Source organism: Lepidochelys olivacea (assembly GCF_965140295.1).
Source record: "Lepidochelys olivacea isolate rLepOli2 genome assembly, chromosome: 7".
In the NCBI taxonomy this organism is placed as follows: domain Eukaryota; kingdom Metazoa; phylum Chordata; order Testudines; family Cheloniidae; genus Lepidochelys; species Lepidochelys olivacea.
Window position 1 is genome coordinate 29480972 of NC_140417.1, and position 17608 is coordinate 29498579.

The following is a 17608-nucleotide window of genomic DNA, read 5'->3' on the forward strand; positions in this document are numbered from 1 at the left end:
TATCACCTATTATTAATTGTACAATATAGGCCATATTCTGCCTGTGGCTGCAAACATGTAATGCCAATAACATCAAAAAGTTGCACAAGCGTAACAGCAGAATTTGGCCTGTGTGATTCTATTGAAAATAACTTTTTTTAAAAAAAATTTTTATGGACTATAAAACTGATCCCATTTGTGGGGTTTTGCAATAAGTTCATAACTGAGGAAGCATAACTATCTGTTCAGGTATCTGCTGGCTAATTGTTTGCTTCTTCCTTCCAAAGAAACTGACTTAGAGTGCAATATTTGACCTATGGTAAATAGTAGATTGGTTTGACCCAGGCTCCAATTCTAAATGAAGAAAGCAGACTGCGAACTGGTGCAAAGATATTTTGCGCCCTAGGCGAAACTTCCACCTTGCGCCCCCTCTCTCCTTCCCCCAGAGCATCGCTTATTATAAACTTTCAAAAATGAATACTGCATAACGTGGCATTGTTCATTAGAATTAATACACATTCGGCTTGAAAATTTATTCTTTCTTCTTTTTGCTTGTCTGCCTTCCACTTACGAAATTGTGCCCCAGACAATTTTTCTCTATCTGCCATGAGGCTGCAACAACTGAAAACGAAAAAAAATTAAATTTTATTCCTATCAGTTCTTTTTCTTGTTCACTATTAAAAGTAAAGGATAGAGAATACATGTCACTTCCTGAGTCACTATTTGAATTTCATCAATTGTGTGACGTAAACATTTATTAAGAGATCAAGATGACTCTTCCTTAAAATTAAGCAATATTGATTGTAATAAGAAATACACCCTTTTTAGTCACGTATACTTCATTCATTCTTTCATATCAAAATCTACTACGTTTTATTCTACCTTTAGACTATCCAATTATTGTTAATAAAATTTATAAAATTAGAATGGCGGATACTCCATCATACAACAACTGACAATCAATATGACAAATTTCAACAAACTACACACATTTGCACATGATAAACATATACACTCAGATACTGAACATACACACACAATTGACACAAAGTATTAGCAAAATGATGCAGCAGCAATTGCAAGAGTCTTAGATCTGAAACAACTCAACAAAAATAGTTAGCCTCAGTCGACAACCTCCGAAAACTAGTGAAAGTAGCATTATAAACAGGCTGTCAGAATGGGTGACGGCTGCACACGACAAGAAAAATGATGTCCTTGCCACTTTGTACCATAGTGAAGCAGTACACTCATGCCCACAATGCAGAGTTGGTGTAGGCTATAGCTGTAATGTACAAGAGAACGACAAGTTAAAATGCAAGTTCAACAACAGTTCTCTTTTCTTTATTCATTTGTTTTCTGGCAATAGTGTAAAAAAAAATTGGGGGGGCACCGCTTTTTGGCTCCCCCAAATCTTGGCGCCCTAGGCAGCTGCCTAGTGGTTACACCGGCCCTGTTGCCTATCCATGTTGCAATAAAATCTTTAGGGCCCAGTCTTGGAGCTCTCTCTGTTTTCCCTTTGGCTTCAATGGGAGTGGGAACATGGCCTTAAATAATTTACTTTAATACACAACTCTTCATTAACTACATGTAAATGGACTGGGGCTCATTCTGCTTTAATTTCCACCTGTGGATACAATAGGGTGCTCACGCATCAGAGTGAAACTTGGCCCAGTCCTTATACCAGGAAAAGCACTCCCACATTTTTAAACATCCTGGGAGGATGGGGGACATGGAGGGTTAATATCCTGATTCATTAAATCGTCTATTATAGTGGCCGCTGGGTTCCAGCCCCACGTAAGGGTTATGGTCAATAGACAGCCTTAGTCACCGACCTCCTGTTCTGAGCTATTGCAGAGCACCTCTGTTGAGCACTGTGCTTTGGGCTTTTGTGGCTCATAGAGCAAACAAGTACAGTAATTTGGGTTTGAGTTGCTTTTCAACAATAACTACTTTAAATAGCGGGGAAAGTAAGGCATGGAGAGAATACCTACACTTGATATTCTAGTGTCCACTCCACTGAATTCATGTCCCATTTAAGTTTACTATTGACATTTTATATGGTGACTCTAACACTCTCGGAAATTCAGATGCAGCTGTTCTAACAAGTTAACAAATTCACCACTGAAAAATGTCAGTCCTCTACTGTATGCAAGTATTTCCAAACACCCTTTAGCTGAGGAAATGGTGGTATTTATCACTTTTTATTTGGGGAGAGGGAAAATGTAACCAGAAAAGTTCCAGTAACTTCCACTCCCTCATTAGGGAGAGATACTTCCCATCTGGCAAGGGAAGAGGAAAGAAACAGTGCATGGATTAGTGTGTCAGAATTGAAGATTGACATGCTGGAAGATCAGTTTAAGGCAACTGCTGAAAATACTGATTTAGTCAGTACTACTGCAGAGGCTTTGCTGTCTATGGCAGTTAGAATTGGGGGGGGAAAAAGCATGTTAGATAGCAATATCTATGTTTAAATACTATGTAGGAGGAAAGCAGGAAATGATTTCATACTGTGATTAAGAAACAGCATGTAGCTGGCAGGTACCAGTAAATTAGGTCTCTGTGCTGCAGCTTCTTGGCTTTAGAAGATTTAAGCCTGAATCATAGAATATCAGGGTTCGAAGAGACCTCAGGAGATCATCTAGTCCAACCCCCTGCTCATAGCAGGACCAATCCCCAATTCTTGCCCCAGGTCCCTAAATGGCCCCCTCGCGGATTGAACTCACAACCCTGGGTTTAGCAGGCCAATACTCAAACCACTGAGCTATCCCTCTCCCGAAAGCAAAGTGAGACACAGAAGCAAGGTCTATGCTAAAGCTTGAACTGGGCTTACAATAACTGTCCAAAATGCTTTTTGCTATGCGGCTATAAAATGCCATCCAGTGCTCGCTGCAACGATGCTGTAACAGTGCCACGTATTTAACCAGTGCTTTCCATTTTATAAGCACTGTTCAGAAACCACAGGGTATCTACCTTTTCCCCTCCACAAGGGCAATATTTGCCCCCTGCAGAAGAGCTGGGATTGCTCACTTCTGCAGTGGCTCCTGGCACCCTGTGACTCTGTCCAGTTCTAATGCAGCTTTATGCTATGTCTACACTGCGAAGTGAAGGTGTGACTATAGCGTGGATAGACATGCCTATGCTAGCTTTAATCTAGCTAGCCTGGACGACAATAGCAGTGTAGATGTGATGGCCCAGATTTACCTACAGGCTAGGAACCAGAGTGTACGCAGACTTCCTGCAGGGTTTGTACTCTGGATGCCAGCCTTTGCTGCCCCATTTCTACTGTTACCAATGCTAGCTAGATTAAAGCTAGCATGGCTTTGCCTATCTGTGCTACAATTACCCCTTCGCTTGCAGTCTGAAATACTGCTAATGCTGGCGGCACTTCCTCAGCCAGTGCCTGGCCCTTTTTAAGGAGCTTCCCACACAGAGGGGAGACTACAAATAAATGGGCACAGATTCCAACGATAGTAACCTTTTCCAGTGAGTGCAAGATAGATTAAGTGTTTCCACTACAGAGAGACCCTCCCCCAGTCAGTGAAAGGCTGGATCTTCAGAGGGCCCTCTGGTATTTGGGGCAGGAGTGATGGTGCGACTGTATTTCCCCCTTTCTACAAATGTATACAGGAAGGGTAAGATCCAGCTACAAAAGGTTCTTTCCATGCACATGTCTAGGATCTGTCTCCCTTACTGTTTTTTCCAACATGCTTATTTTACCCAAACTGTGTAAAGATCCATAAGGAGCAGTGAGAGGACACCTGCTGCCAGACAGCTTATGGAGTAGTGGGGAGACAATTCTATGAAATATATTCCCCATCCTTTTTTCCTGGAGCTCTCTGCATAAATGTGGCTGGGATAAAGCTGTTTCTCTGCCTCAGTCAGTGCCGTACCTTAATAGCCTTGCACACACCAGAGAATTGCATCCCTGCAATATGCAGCTAACCTTACTTGGATAGGTCTAGATGACGTGCAATAAAAAATGTAAGCAACTCTCAGCACTACACCACAGCTAGCACTGTTGCCATCGCTCGTGGGGCTACACCAGTGGATGAATAACTTTGGGCGATCTGCCTAATGTAGATGTGGTCTTGGTTTACATGAGCACTGCCATGAGCAGGGGTGAAAGTAAGTCGAGTGACTTACCAGGACGCTGGGGCCAGCTCTGGCCCCCAGAAGGGGTGGAGCCTAGGGCAGAAGGGGCGGGGCTGAGGGGGTCAGAGCCAGCCCCAGCCCACCCTGTAAGGTAACTGCCCTCTTCCCTCCCCTCCCCTCTCCCACCGGGGTAGCAGTAGCAGCCTGGGGCTCTGGGGGCTATTTAAAGGGCCTGCGGCTCCCCTGCTTCTACCACCCCAGTACTTTAAATAGCCTCCGGAGCCCTGGAGTAGCGGCGGCGGGGCTCCAACGGCTATTTACAGGGCAGGGGTGGTAGAAGCAGAAAAATCCCTGGCCCTTTAAATAGCCACCGGAGCCCCGCAGCTGCTACCTCAGGGCTCCAACAACAGGGCTCTGGAGGCAATTTAAAGGGCCTGGGGCGCCAGCCACTGCTGGGAGCCCCAGACCCTTTAAATTGCCCCCTGGGGAAGCCAGGCTGCCTCAATACAGCACACCGGCTCTTGCCGGTACGCCATACCAGGGCGTAACGGCTTACTTTCACCTCTGGCCGTGATCCAGTGCTGGATGTGATGATGGTGAGTCTTGTTTCAAGGAACTAAAACATCAATACTACTGGCATGTTTCTGCACCACTGCAAATATTCTGCATCTTTAGTCACAGTGTGGTGTGATGCAATCCCATGCCATGCTCCTACCACCAGAATTATCTAGTACAGACAAGTTACTGACTATATTTGGGGGGGGGGGAACCTCGCAAGTGTCTGAGAATGGTTTCAAAGAAGCCCTCATGTGAACAAGATCTTAGTGTATTCACTTCCATGTTAACAACCAGCATGCACGCACGTCTGCCACAGCAGAGCTGGTATCTGAGCTCTGCGTGGGGTGACCAGATAGCAAGTGGGACAGGGGGTGTGGGGTAATAGGCGCTGTCAAGGTTCCTTCCCCACTCTGAACTCTAGGGTAAAGATGTGAGGACCTGCATGAAAGACCCCCTAAGCTTATTCTTACCAGCTTAGGTTAAACGCTGCCACCACCAAAGTGTTACACAAAGAACAGGGGAAGTGCCCACTTGGAAACTTCTCCTCCCTCCCCCGCATCCCCCCAAATATCCCCCCAAGCACTACACACCCTTTCCTGCGGAAGGCTTGATAAAAATCCTCACCAATTTGCATAGGTGAACACAGACCCAAACCCTTAGATCTTAAGAACAATGAAAAAGCAATCAGGTTCTTAAGAGAATTTTAATTAAAGAAAAAGTAAAAGAATCACCTGTAAAATCAGGATGGCAAATACTTTACAGGGTAATCAGATTCAAAACATAGAGAATCCCTCTAGGCAAAACCTTAAGTTACAAAAAGACTCAAAAACAGGAATATACATTCCATTCAGCACAACTTTATTTTATCAGCCATTTAAACAAAACAGAATCTAACGCATATCTAGCTAGATTGCTTACTAACTCTTTACAGGAGTTCTGACCTGTTCTAGTCCCGGAAAAGCCTCACACAGACAGAGAGAACCCGTTGTCCCCGTCCCCGCCCCCTCCAGCTTTTAAAGTATCTTGTCTCCTCATTGGTCATTTTGGTCAGGTGCCAGCGAGGTTATCCTAGCTTCTTAACCCTTTACAGGTGAAAGGGTTTTTCCTCTGGCCAGGAGGGATTTAAAGGTGTTTACCCTTCCCTTTATATTTATGACAGGCGCCCACATGAGACACAGTCCCAAATACTGGAACTGTCCCTAAAAAATCAGAACATCTGGGCACAAACCATGTTTGTCTGTGCAGTGTGTTCTTTAGCTTGTTCTGAAAAGGAGAGCTGTGAAAAGCTTTCCCATCTCCAATCTCTGTGGCTCTTCTGAGAGCAGTGAGAACCATTTGCTGAACAGCTTCGTTTTTCATTGACAGAGCTTGCTCACCCACCCAGCATCTTGCAGCCCCTTTTGTGGGACCACTGTCTTCACCAGCAGTGTTTACTCTCGTCTGTGGGGAGCCAACTAATTAAGACACTACATCAGAATAGTTGCATTGTTTTCCTTCTCTTAAATCTTTGCCAAAAGATTAAAAGGGTAACAAGTAACCCAATGCTTATTTCCCCACAGTACGGTTAATTTTAGTAATATTTTACTGGCAACTGTGTGGGTAAAAGAATATTTTGCAACTACTTGTTTTTACTGACCATTCTGACCCTGTGCCTTCCAGTTCATGGGGATTTCCTTTGTAAAAAGAGCCTTATTCCTTACACCCGATGACTCAACAACAAAAATACTCTGGCTTTTAGTTGCAACTCAGGGACAGTATCCACTTCAGGTAAAGTTTGAAAACAAATATCAAGGCAGTTTGCTAAACATACAGGTCTTAGAGTAGCAGCCGTGTTAGTCTGTATCCGCAAAAAGAAAAGGAGTACTTGTGGCACCTTAGAGACTAACCAATTTATTTGAGCATAAGCTTTCGTGAGCTACAGCTCACTTCATCCGATGCTGTAGCTCACGAAAGCTTATGCTCAAATAAATTGGTTAGTCTCTAAGGTGCCACAAGTACTCCTTTTCTTTAGTCCGGTCTTGTGTGTATTATAGTAAGGCTCTAGCTTTTATTGCTCTTTGACTCAGTGGTGAAAGTTACCTGATTGAAAAGCCTGAAGACCAAACTTCCCTGTTCATTCACTAACCTACGCTGTCTACTTAAGCTTCCACGCACTAGCACACTAACATGCCTAAAGTCTGACAAAGAGGAATGGCTGATAGGGGGATGGGGGGGAAGAGGAATTTAGTCTTGCTATTCAAACTTTGGCCTTTGCTGAGAGTCCCCAAAAGGGTACCAATTACACTGTCAGGAGAGGTAAAAGTGTCAGTACCAAGTCGCATGCTGGTTTTTTATGTGGATACCTCTCCACACTGGAAATTAGTCTGCAAACACCAGCACCACTGAACACTCATTTCTTTCATTCGCTCCATAACGATGTTAAAGTTCACTTCTGTGACTTTCTTGTGCCCTTGCATGTATGAAAGAAAATGCACGTGACTTCACGCGCTGGAGATTTTAATGTATGCCCTTTTGCTTCTGGCTTACATGCAGCTATTGTTCTGGTTAGCCTCTTACATTTCTCCCATCATACACATGCTTTCTAAGAGGATAGAATTAAATACTGGTTTCAGAGTTGTTTGCTTTAGAACATGCTCTAAATCAACAGAGACCTGAAAGTTAAAAGTTATGAGCCAGATCTTGCAAATGCTTGTGCATATTGAGAGCTATAGGACTGTTAACATGAATGAAAACAACAAGGAGTCTGGTGGCACCTTAAAGACTAACGGATTTATTTTTTACCAATGAAAGCTTATGCCCAAATAAATCTGTTAGTCTTTAAAGTGCCACCAGATTCCTCGTTGTTTTTGTGGATACAGACTAACACGGCTACCCCTCTGATACTTGACAACATGAATGAAGTTACTCATATACATGAATCGGGGTTTGCAAGATCAAGCTCTATGACTGTTAATCTATCCTTAACTGACCACACTGGAAAACCAACAGTTCAGAGCTGTTAAACTAAACTTCAATTTCCAGCTCTCTGCATATACTGCAATCTTTGATTTGTGTGCACACAATACAAATTTGGGGCATCCAATCTGAGACGCTTTGACCCTGATTCAGAATCGTTGAGCACCCACAGCTCCTGTGGGTTTCAACTGGGGCTGTGAGTGCTCTGTGCTTCTGAATATCAGGCCCCATGTCTCAAGTTGGGCTTCCAGAAACTGAAGTATCCAAAAGCACTGGCCAATTCAGAAAACTTCACCCATTGCGTGTGTATAATAGACAATACTTTCTGTCTGCAAAGCACAAAATCCCCATAGAAGAAAAGTGAGGAAGGGGGACAACTTCCCGATTTTTTTTTTTTTAAGCATAAACCTAATCTATTAGTTTCCCAGTGTCTAAGTCGAAATGTTATTCCTGTAACTACACCATTAAGCTGATTACATAATTGTTTGTCAATCGCAGCTTCCCCGGCTCTCTCTCATTCACAAATCAGAAATATGATGGGTAACTATGTGGTCACTCACAACCAGAAATATCTTGTTTTAGGCATTCTCTCCTGAAAAGACTCCAGAACCCTTGCTGCTTTTCAGTATTATGCCTAGGAAAATCTTTGGAATGGTGGCAGCTATGCAACAGATGGTTGAGACCTTCTTGTTTTTCTATCTCCTCAAAGATAAAACCGCCAAAGGACCATGCCCACAACACCACACTCAACCACTAGTTAACTACTGACTCAGATAGAAGAATATCACATACAGAACTTAGGGTATGTCTACACTGGCATGTTTCTGCACCACAAATTATACCACTTTTATTAAAACGCTGTTGTGTGTCCACACTGTGCTCCTTGTGACGCTTGAGAGCATCCACATTAGCAGGTCTTGCCATGGCAAAGACAGCAGTGCATTGTGGTAGCTATCCCACTGTGCAACTGGCCGCAGGGTTCTTTGGGAAGGGTTTGCAATGCCTCATGGGGCAGGCACAGCACCACATGATGCAGGTTTCCCAATTCCATTGTTCCATGGGCATCCTACTACATTGCCAGCTGCTTTTCAACTGAAGTGGTAGGGGGGAGAGTTTGACAAGGAGTGTGTGTGTGTGTGTGTGTATGAAGGGGTGGAGAGAGTGTGTTTTGGGAGACAGAGAGTGTGTCCGCATGTTGTCTTGTAAGTTCAGACAGCGGCAGGAAGCAACCAGTCCTGAGGCAGGGGGAGGGGGAAACCCCAACATCAGCCCTGCTTTGAAAGGGGAGGGGCGCATGTCTCCAGGGCAGCTGAGTTCAAAACAATGAGCAGAGCGGTCACTTGAGGCATTATGGGACAGCTCCGGAGGCCAATTACGCCACAGAAAGCAATCAAGTGTCTACACTGGCAATAGAGCGCTGGAGCCTCTGTGCAAATAGCCTTACGACTCTCATTGAGGTGGTTTTTTTGCAGCACTGCAACGGAGGAGTTTCTGTGCACAAAGTGGCTTGGCAGTGTGTACACGTCTGCAGTTTGAGTTCAAAAACCTACTTTACTGTGCAGAAACTTGCCAGTGTAGACAAGCCCTCATCAACACCACTTCCTAAAGTAGTACCTCCATTTTCTCTAGAGGTCTGGCGTTCAAGTGCTAATGCAGCTCAACGATGCTTAGATTGTGAGAGCTGGTGAGATCACATCTGAGATGTTTTTCACAGGTCTAAAATCAAGAGTATTATTATAGCAACATTATTAAAAAAGAAAAGGAAAAAGTAGGATTAATAATGTATTCAGATAAAGACAATACAGAATTCCTTAGAAAGCAATCAAGACGACAATGCATATCAAGTAGTAAAGGGTTTTAAAAGGAAAACAAATCCAACTTATTTAATCAAGACAAAACCATTCATGCTAGATTTCTTTTTCCCTGCATCATGTTTTCCTTTCATTTCTGTATTAAGGCTTTGATTCGGGAAAGTGTGTATGCATGAAGTTAAGTCCATCCCTATTCAGGACTGCACTAAGGGCAGCACATAAAAACATGCTTAAATAGGCCCAGATTCAGGAAAGCCTCCCAATCTGCCATCATTCCCAGATTAGACAAGAATGCAGTCCCTGCATGTTAATGTATTGCGTTAATGCTTACGTAGAACTTGCTCCAAAGAATGAGTGTATAACTATATACTATTGTCTCTTACAAAAGATATTGGACCAAATTCAAAACCACTGTAAGCGGAAGCAACTCCACTGAAGCCCATGCCAGGGCTGCGTTTAGCTTTCAGACTTAAATTCAAAGGGAAGGGAGGGACTGATCCTGCTCTATTTTAAATCAGTGGGAGTCTTGTCAATAAATTCACTGAGAGCAAGATTAGGCCCTGAAGCAGTATAATTACCACCCTATGTGGTGAAACAGCAAAGGTTTCTCCTTTAATACAAACTAATATTTTCTCTGCATGACACAAACTCTATAGAAGAAAATGAATATTCAGAGCCAATATGATTATTTAATGATGCTTTATAATCGCACATGAGAGTTCTAACTACAAAGCTCATGAAATCTGGGAATACCATTCTGGAAGACAAGATAACTAATGTGGCAGGTTTTCACAGAGCCCTGCTGTGGCTTGCAGACATTCTGATAGCTTCAAAATAAGTTTTAAAAGTACTACTACAACTGAGAACTAAACTTGATCCAGATGATAAATGCAGGGTACTAGAGGTCTGACTCCTGTAATCATATGGCACATCACATGTTCTCCAATGGGTTTTGCTTTGTGTGGAGCATTATCAGATTCTGCCCAGATTCAAATCTTCATTCTTCTGGTCCTTTTCTTTTATAGTCCTCTGTGTAACTGTTTCCTTGCCAATAAGCATCACTGACTTGTGCATCTTTGTTCCATGAGGATTTTAATATTGTAAAACTAATGAGTTTTGGGGTATGCAGGATTGGGCCCTAAATGAGTAGCTTAAGTCTGGGCATTGAGCAGATAAGGGTAGACTCTCTCCCCAGAGGTTTTAGGTTTTTAAATATTCCCTTGGCGGCTCATCCTGCTTTTGAATCTGTACTTCTTTACGGTCTGTTCCCTACGTTTAGAACAGCTTCATCTTTCGTGTATGCCAAGTCGTCTTTCTTTTCTCAAATCCTGTTTGGAATATTTTTATTACCCAAACTGACCGGCTATGGAAAAAGTAAACCAACAAAAATGCTGAAAAAGCCAACTCTAAAAATCAGTTTTTAATAATTTAAGACAATGAGAACTTGTTTTTAAAATGATTTTTAGAGCATCTGTAGACTGCTGGCTTTCACCTTCCATCTCTCCACTCCACAGCTATTGGTCTTACAGCATTTGTCAGAATTACATTGTAAGCTGACTGTGCTGTGTTGTGTTGTGTGTTTGTAAAGCTCTGTTGACATGTTGCATTTGCTATAAATAATTACTACTAGCCATTAGATGAGACAGAGTTTCCATTTGAAATATGTAATGCTTCAGGACACATTTGATTCTAGTGAAGAACAGAATAATTATTTCAGGTTCCCACATGTATTGAAGTTTGTTCATTATAGTTTTAGACTGCCAGGACACCTCAATATTCTTTATTAACATTTGCTTATGGATGCTAATAGTGAAAATACCTGCTTTGCATATCTTTCTAGCCAGAAAAAAAACTATAAATGTATGAATGGCTACAATGTGACATTAATATCCCTTGCTTTGCTATGCAACTTTTAGGTTTATTTTTCCTCTCTTTGGTAGCTTATTCATCTGACAGAATATACTGTGTGTATTGATACAGTGAGATAGCACACCAGCTATAAGAAAACTTTTGAGACAGCTTCCATATTTTTCTATTTCTTGTCCTCATTAGCTATTGCCAGCAGCACTTGCATTAAAAACTCTTGAAAAAATCTCTCAGGCAGGATCATTGACTTTAATTGGAATAATGAAGAATAGGCTCTGTCAAGGTTCCTCCCCCACTCTGAACTCTAGGGTACAGATGTGGGGACCTGCATGAAAAACCTCCTAAGCTTATCTTTACCAGCTTAGGTCAAAACTTCCCCAAGGTACAAAATATTACACCCATTATCCTTGGACTGGCCGCTACCACCACCAAACTAATACTGGTTACTGGGGAAGAGCTGTTTGGACGCGTCCTTCCCCCCCAAAATACTTCCCAAAACCTTGCACCCCACTTCCTGGACAAGGTTTGGTAAAAAGCCTCACCAATTTGCCTAGGTGACTACAGACCCTTGGATCTTAAGAACAATGAACAATCCTCCCAACACTTGCACTCCCCCTTTTCTGGGAAATGTTGGATAAAAAGCCTCACCAATTTGCATAGGTGACCACAGACCCAAACCCTTGGATCTGAAAATAATGAAAAAGCATTCAGTGTTTTACAAGAAGACTTTTAATAAAAAATAGAAGTAAATAGAAATAAAGAAATCCCCCCTGTAAAATCAGGATGGTAGATATCTTACAGGGTAATTAGATTCAAAAACATAGAGAACCCCTCTAGGCAAAACCTTAAGTTACAAAAAAGATACACAGACAGAAATAGTTATTCTATTCAGCACAATTCTTTTCTCAGCCATTTAAAGAAATCATAATCTAACACATACCTAGCTAGATTACTTACTAAAAGTTCTAAGACTCCATTCCTGTTCTGTCCCTGGCCAAGACGACTACAGGCAGACACAGACCCTTTGTTTCTCTCCCTCCTCCCAGCTTTTGAAAGTATCTTGTCTCCTCATTGGTCATTTTGGTCAGGTGCCAGCGAGGTTACCTTTAGCTTCTTAACCCTTTACAGGTGAGAGGAGCTTTCCCCTGGCCAGGAGGGATTTCAAAGGGGTTTACCCTTCCCTTTATATTTATGACAGGCTCTACTAAAAGTGAGAAAGGAACTACTCATTGTGAGCAAAGGCGTGACAATCTAGCCTAACCACAGAAGATAGGAATTTCTGGCTCTTAATATATCTCTCTCATATAGATAGATCCCTTGGGGTCCTGGCCTAGTCAATAAGGGCCAGATTTTCAATAGCACTTAGCATCGAAAATGGAGGCTTGATTTTTCAGAAGAGCTTAGCTCCCAGTTATCCACCATGCTGAGCTCTTCTTAAAATCTGATCATAGATATCACAGTGGGATCTGTTGGGTGCTGAGTGCTTCCCCCTTCTTTAGGTATCCAAGGGTATGTTGACACAGCAAAGAAAAATACATGGTTGGCCTGTGCCAGCTGATTCGGGCTTGGGCTGTTTTATTGCTGTGTAGACTTCCAGGCTCAGGCTGTAGCCTGAGCTCTGGGACCCTCCACCCCACAGGGTCTTAGAGCCTGGGCTCCAGCCTGAGTCTGGAACTCTACACAACAATGAAACAGCCCCGCAAGTCGGAGTTCACTGGCACAGGCAAGCTGCGAGTTCTTCTTTGCTGTGTAGACATACCCTTAAAGGGATCTGAGCTTTTTTGGAAAATCTGACCCTTAGCCTCTGCCTCATTCCTCCTCCCCGCCCCTGCCAAAACAAAAGTGACACTTTCCTATTTCAGGTGTAATGGGAGGATTAAAGTTTGTAAATACCTCTACAACATTACTTTATAGAATTATTTGGTTTTAAATATTCTTGGCAATTAATTTTACAGCTGCTTATTCTTCATGTGATATCTTAATTGACTGATTGTGTGTCAGTTTCTTTGGGAAAGGTTTGCCACAAATGGAACAGTAACTACAGATGGCAGAATATAAAGCAAGAGCAGAAAACCCACTAAAGTATATAGAAAAATTCCAAGAACAGAAACTGAAAGGGAAAAACATCCCCACTTTGAGTTAATATGACCTAGTCAAAGCTATTCCTTTCTGTTAAAATGAGATGAATGAGGAATTGGCAGTTCTAAAGAGAATTTTTCAGTTCATCATTCTGACTCAAGTACATCAAGCCTGACTTGGGATCAGACATGAGTAATGCCAAAATCAACCAATTTTTTTTTATTGCGGTACTTTTCCAGTATTTGACAATCTGCTTTAGAACTTATGCCAGTAAGGAAGGCTATATGACATCACACACAGGGCTCATCAAGGTGGGAACAGGAATCTTACACAGATGTGCCTGTGCCTTGACTGCATGGGAAAGTTTTACCAATTATACAGCTACAGTTATACTGATATGTTGTTCTATATGGACACTCTTATTCAGGCATAGGAGTGGCTTTTTCCAGATTAGCTTAACCCCCTTCACAAACAACTTAAGCTAAACCATAAAAAAGGTTCTCTTATACCAGGATAAGTGTCCACACTAGATCAGTTTAAATTTGCACCTTCCGTTACACCAAGAAAAAACTTTTGCATAGAGACAAGCCTTTTTCAAGTAGAGGATTCAAGACTTTACAGACAGATGTTGTGATTTAGGAATTTGTCAACTATTCATCCAATTAGTGGTGGAAGGTGGTTGTTGGGTTTTTTTGGTTCAGTTCTTTGGACTGATTCATGAAAAATTCACAAACAATCCTAAGTAATTCACTTCAGGCACCCCCCCCCCCCAAACACACACACATCTTTTCCTGAACCTCTTTTGGTCTCTTCTCTATCCTCCTCACTGTTCAGGTGCATAAAGAGGACCTCTCTGCTTCTCCTTGAGTTGCTAGAGCTGCTCTGTAGGGAGGGAAAAATGCACTCAATCCTGTTGCTTCTCACAGCAGCTCTACCTAAGAAGAGGTGGAGAGTGAGCACAGGCTTGAGTGGAGGGCTGTATGATGAGCGGGACTGGATACCTGGAGCTAGGAGCTGAACAGCCTCAAGGCTGAGGACAAACAAAAACAGACAGTTAATCAACTTTCCTATGCTCCTTTGTGCTGCTCTCAGTGGATAATGAATGTCTCAGCATTTTAAAACATAGATTTTGAATAGACAAAGTGGGAGATTTCAGGCCAAAAGAGATTTCTCCATCAAGCTGAGTGAGCAGTCTATTCAAAAATAGCTTACACAAATGTGACTGTAAGAAAATTAGAAAATAGGGGTTGTTGTTTTAAAAGCTGTGCACTCAAGCAGGAAAGACAGAAAAACTCTGCTAGAGAAATGTTCTGCCAATCTTGGAAGGAATAGATTAAAAGTTTTTTTTTCTGGTCAACTATAGTATATTTGAGATTCAAGGCATTCAAAATAGTCTCAGAATCAGATTTCCAAAGGGGATATGAACAACTGACATTTGTAGTAAGCACTATCCGCTAAATATTTGAGCCGTGGCTTCAGTTTAAATCAGCTGTCCTTACTCAAATTCCACTAGCCACTGGAGTTCCTATCTCCCTTAAATACTGTAGAATTACTCCTTGGTCACATACTGCTATGAGTCAGCCATATATTCATTAGCAAAGTCATCCTTCCTATGTATATGCACGGTAGTGAGTGATTCTGTGGCAAATAGTCTCTGGTTAGAATTGATAGCAAGCTATAGCACACACATTTCCTAAAAACTCCCCTTGAACTTAATAGAACTACATTGTTTATTATTTGTAATATTGTAATACCTAAAGGCCACCTTCTGGTTTGGAGCCCCATTGGCCTAAGTACTGTATAAATATGTAGAAAGATATGGTCCCAGCCCCGAAAAGCTTATGTTCTAATTTAATGACAATGTCCAGGGATGAACAAGTGTGCTGAAACAGCAGTTGGCAAGGGAAGGTAGCAGCTCCAGCAGTGGTGGACAACCTGCGGCCCGTCAGGAGAATTTGATTGTGGGCCACAAACCATTTTGCTGACGTTGACCGTCCGCAGGCACGGCCCCCACAGCTCCCAGTGGCCGCGGTTTGCCGTTCCCGGTCAACGGGAGCTGCAGGGAGTGGCGGGCCAGCATATAGAGAGAGGAAGAACGATTCTCTACTACCTTTCCAAAGGCAAACTTGGAAGTCTGAATAGGAACACGCTGTATTATATTCTAACAGAAAGCACTTCGTTAATCATAGTTTTATTTCATATATATGAAGGGAAAGAACAGGTGTAATCCTGCTTCTAGGTAAATGAATAGCAAAGAAGGAACTTAAAAAGTTTTGCATGCTGTTTGCAGTCTGTTTTAGTGTGATAAAGCTTATGCTCTAATAAATTGGTTAGTCTCTAAGGTGCCACAAATACTCCTTTTCTTAATGCAAATTATATTATCCATTCCCTGAGGGACTGACTGAAGTACATGGAAATGGGGGGGAGGCGTTTGCACCTCAAATCTTAGATGCTCTTCCTAAATTTAACCCAGGACACAATACGCCCATCGAATGGGGTTCAGGATTAAAACCTAAGGCATATTTTTTCAGGGCAGAGATTGCTCCCGCTCTCCTCCGTTCGCACTTGGCAGGTGATGGGTTTCCTCCCTTCAGCCCGGAGCACACACGGGCAGCGGTGGCAGGGGCTCGCTCAGCCCCGTCTCGTTGCGGGGTGAAGGGCCTGGCTCCCACTCCCCTCTCTGGGGCCAGCGCTTTGACCTCTGGCTTGTCAGCCCCTGACCCATCTTCCACCTCAGGGCCCAGCGGGAGCCAGCCCCGCGCCTGTCCGACCAGAGCCCCCGCGCCTTGGCCGGGCCGGACAGCGCCTGCGCCGCTACGGCCCGGGTCCCTCTCAGCCGCCAGGCCTCAGCCCAGGCCGGGAGCTGGTCCAGCCCCGCCTCGCAGGATGCGCCACTCGGCCCCGCGCTGCTCCTTACCCTGTCGGGAGGCGCTCGCTCGCCGCCGCCGCCGCCGCCGCCGGTTTGCCCGTTCAGCTCGAGGGTCTCGGAGGCCGAGGCCGCGGCCATGGTGCTCGGCCGCCCGCGGGGAGGAGGCGCTCCGGCCGCAGCTCGCTTGCCCGCAGGGGCCGCTTATCCGCCGGCCCAGCCGCGCCCGGTATCTGCCTTCCCAGCGCGCCGCGCACCCGCATGCGGCGGCCAGCCCGGAGAGTCCCGCCTCGGAGCCCGCTCCGCAGTGGCTGCTTCCCTTTCCGCCCGGGATTCCCCTTCGTCTCGGCCCGGCACGCCCGGGCAAGCCTCGCCTGTCTGCGGGGGCAGAGCTGCCAGGGCCTGGGTGAGTGGCCGGAGGATGGTCTGAAACGTTGGCGGCTCCGCGGGGCACGGAGCCAGACCAGAAGAAGAACCAGGCGTCCGGGTTAACTCTAGAGGCAGCAGATTGGAAACCAACAACCGGAAATATTTCTTCACCCAGCACACCTTGCTGGGGATGCTGTGAGGGCTAAAAGTATCACGGGCTTCAAAAAAAAAAAAGCATTAGAGAACATTCACGGAGGATAGGTCCAGCAGTGGCTAATGGCCATGCTCAGGGATGCAGCCCCATGCTGCAGGTGTCTCTAAACCTCTTACTGAGGGAACCTGGGAGTGGATGATGGGGAATGGATCACTCCGTAAATTGCCCTATTCCGGTATTCCCTCTAAAGCATCTGGCGCTGGCCGCTGTTGAGAGACTTGAATATTCAAAAATCCTGAGATTGTTTTTTAAAATGAGATGGTTTTTCTTTAAAGATATTTTTAGTTCTTGCTTTCTGGTTTACAAACCTTTAGGACACACTTAGGACAGGTTTTCAAGCTTTTCTCTGGAAATGGGAGGGCTAAAATTTAATTAAAAAATGAAAGTTGACGTTCTCATAAAATAACATGACTCCAGGAGCTGATGCATCAAGAAAAACACCAAATTTTTTTATGGTAAGACTCTCAATAAAATAACAAGAGTTGGTCACACTGCAAGTTAGAAGTAGATGGTAATGGAACCCACAAATCTTGATTCCCAGCTCACTGCACTAACCACGGGACCACACTCTCCAAACATCTATTAGATAAGTGGCCACAGTAATATACAAAACCTTATCAGTCTTTTAGTACAAGGACCATGCACTTCCCTGCAGTTCACTCTATGATGATTTTTAAATGAAAATCTTGCATAGTGCTTGCATTCAAAACACTTTACAAAATAGGGCAAAGACGTGCAGACTTGAGGAACTGCACACAAGTGAATAGTTTCAGTGGGACTATCCACAGGCATAAATATGTGCAAAGTTGGGTCTTATGT

The 17608-nt window shown here is 43.7% G+C and overlaps 1 protein-coding gene across 1 annotated transcript in view; it reads right to left on the reverse strand.

Annotated features, from left to right (window-relative positions):
• NINJ1 (ninjurin 1) overlaps window positions 1–17039 on the reverse strand; it is a 34995-nt gene extending 17956 nt beyond the window's left edge. The window contains exon 1 of the mRNA XM_084633690.1: window positions 16258–17039. Coding sequence (XP_084489816.1) covers window positions 16258–16347 — 90 coding nt within the window. The 5' untranslated portion in view covers window positions 16348–17039. The remainder of the gene's footprint in view (window positions 1–16257) is intronic.
• Between the last annotated feature and the right edge of the window lie 569 nt (window positions 17040–17608).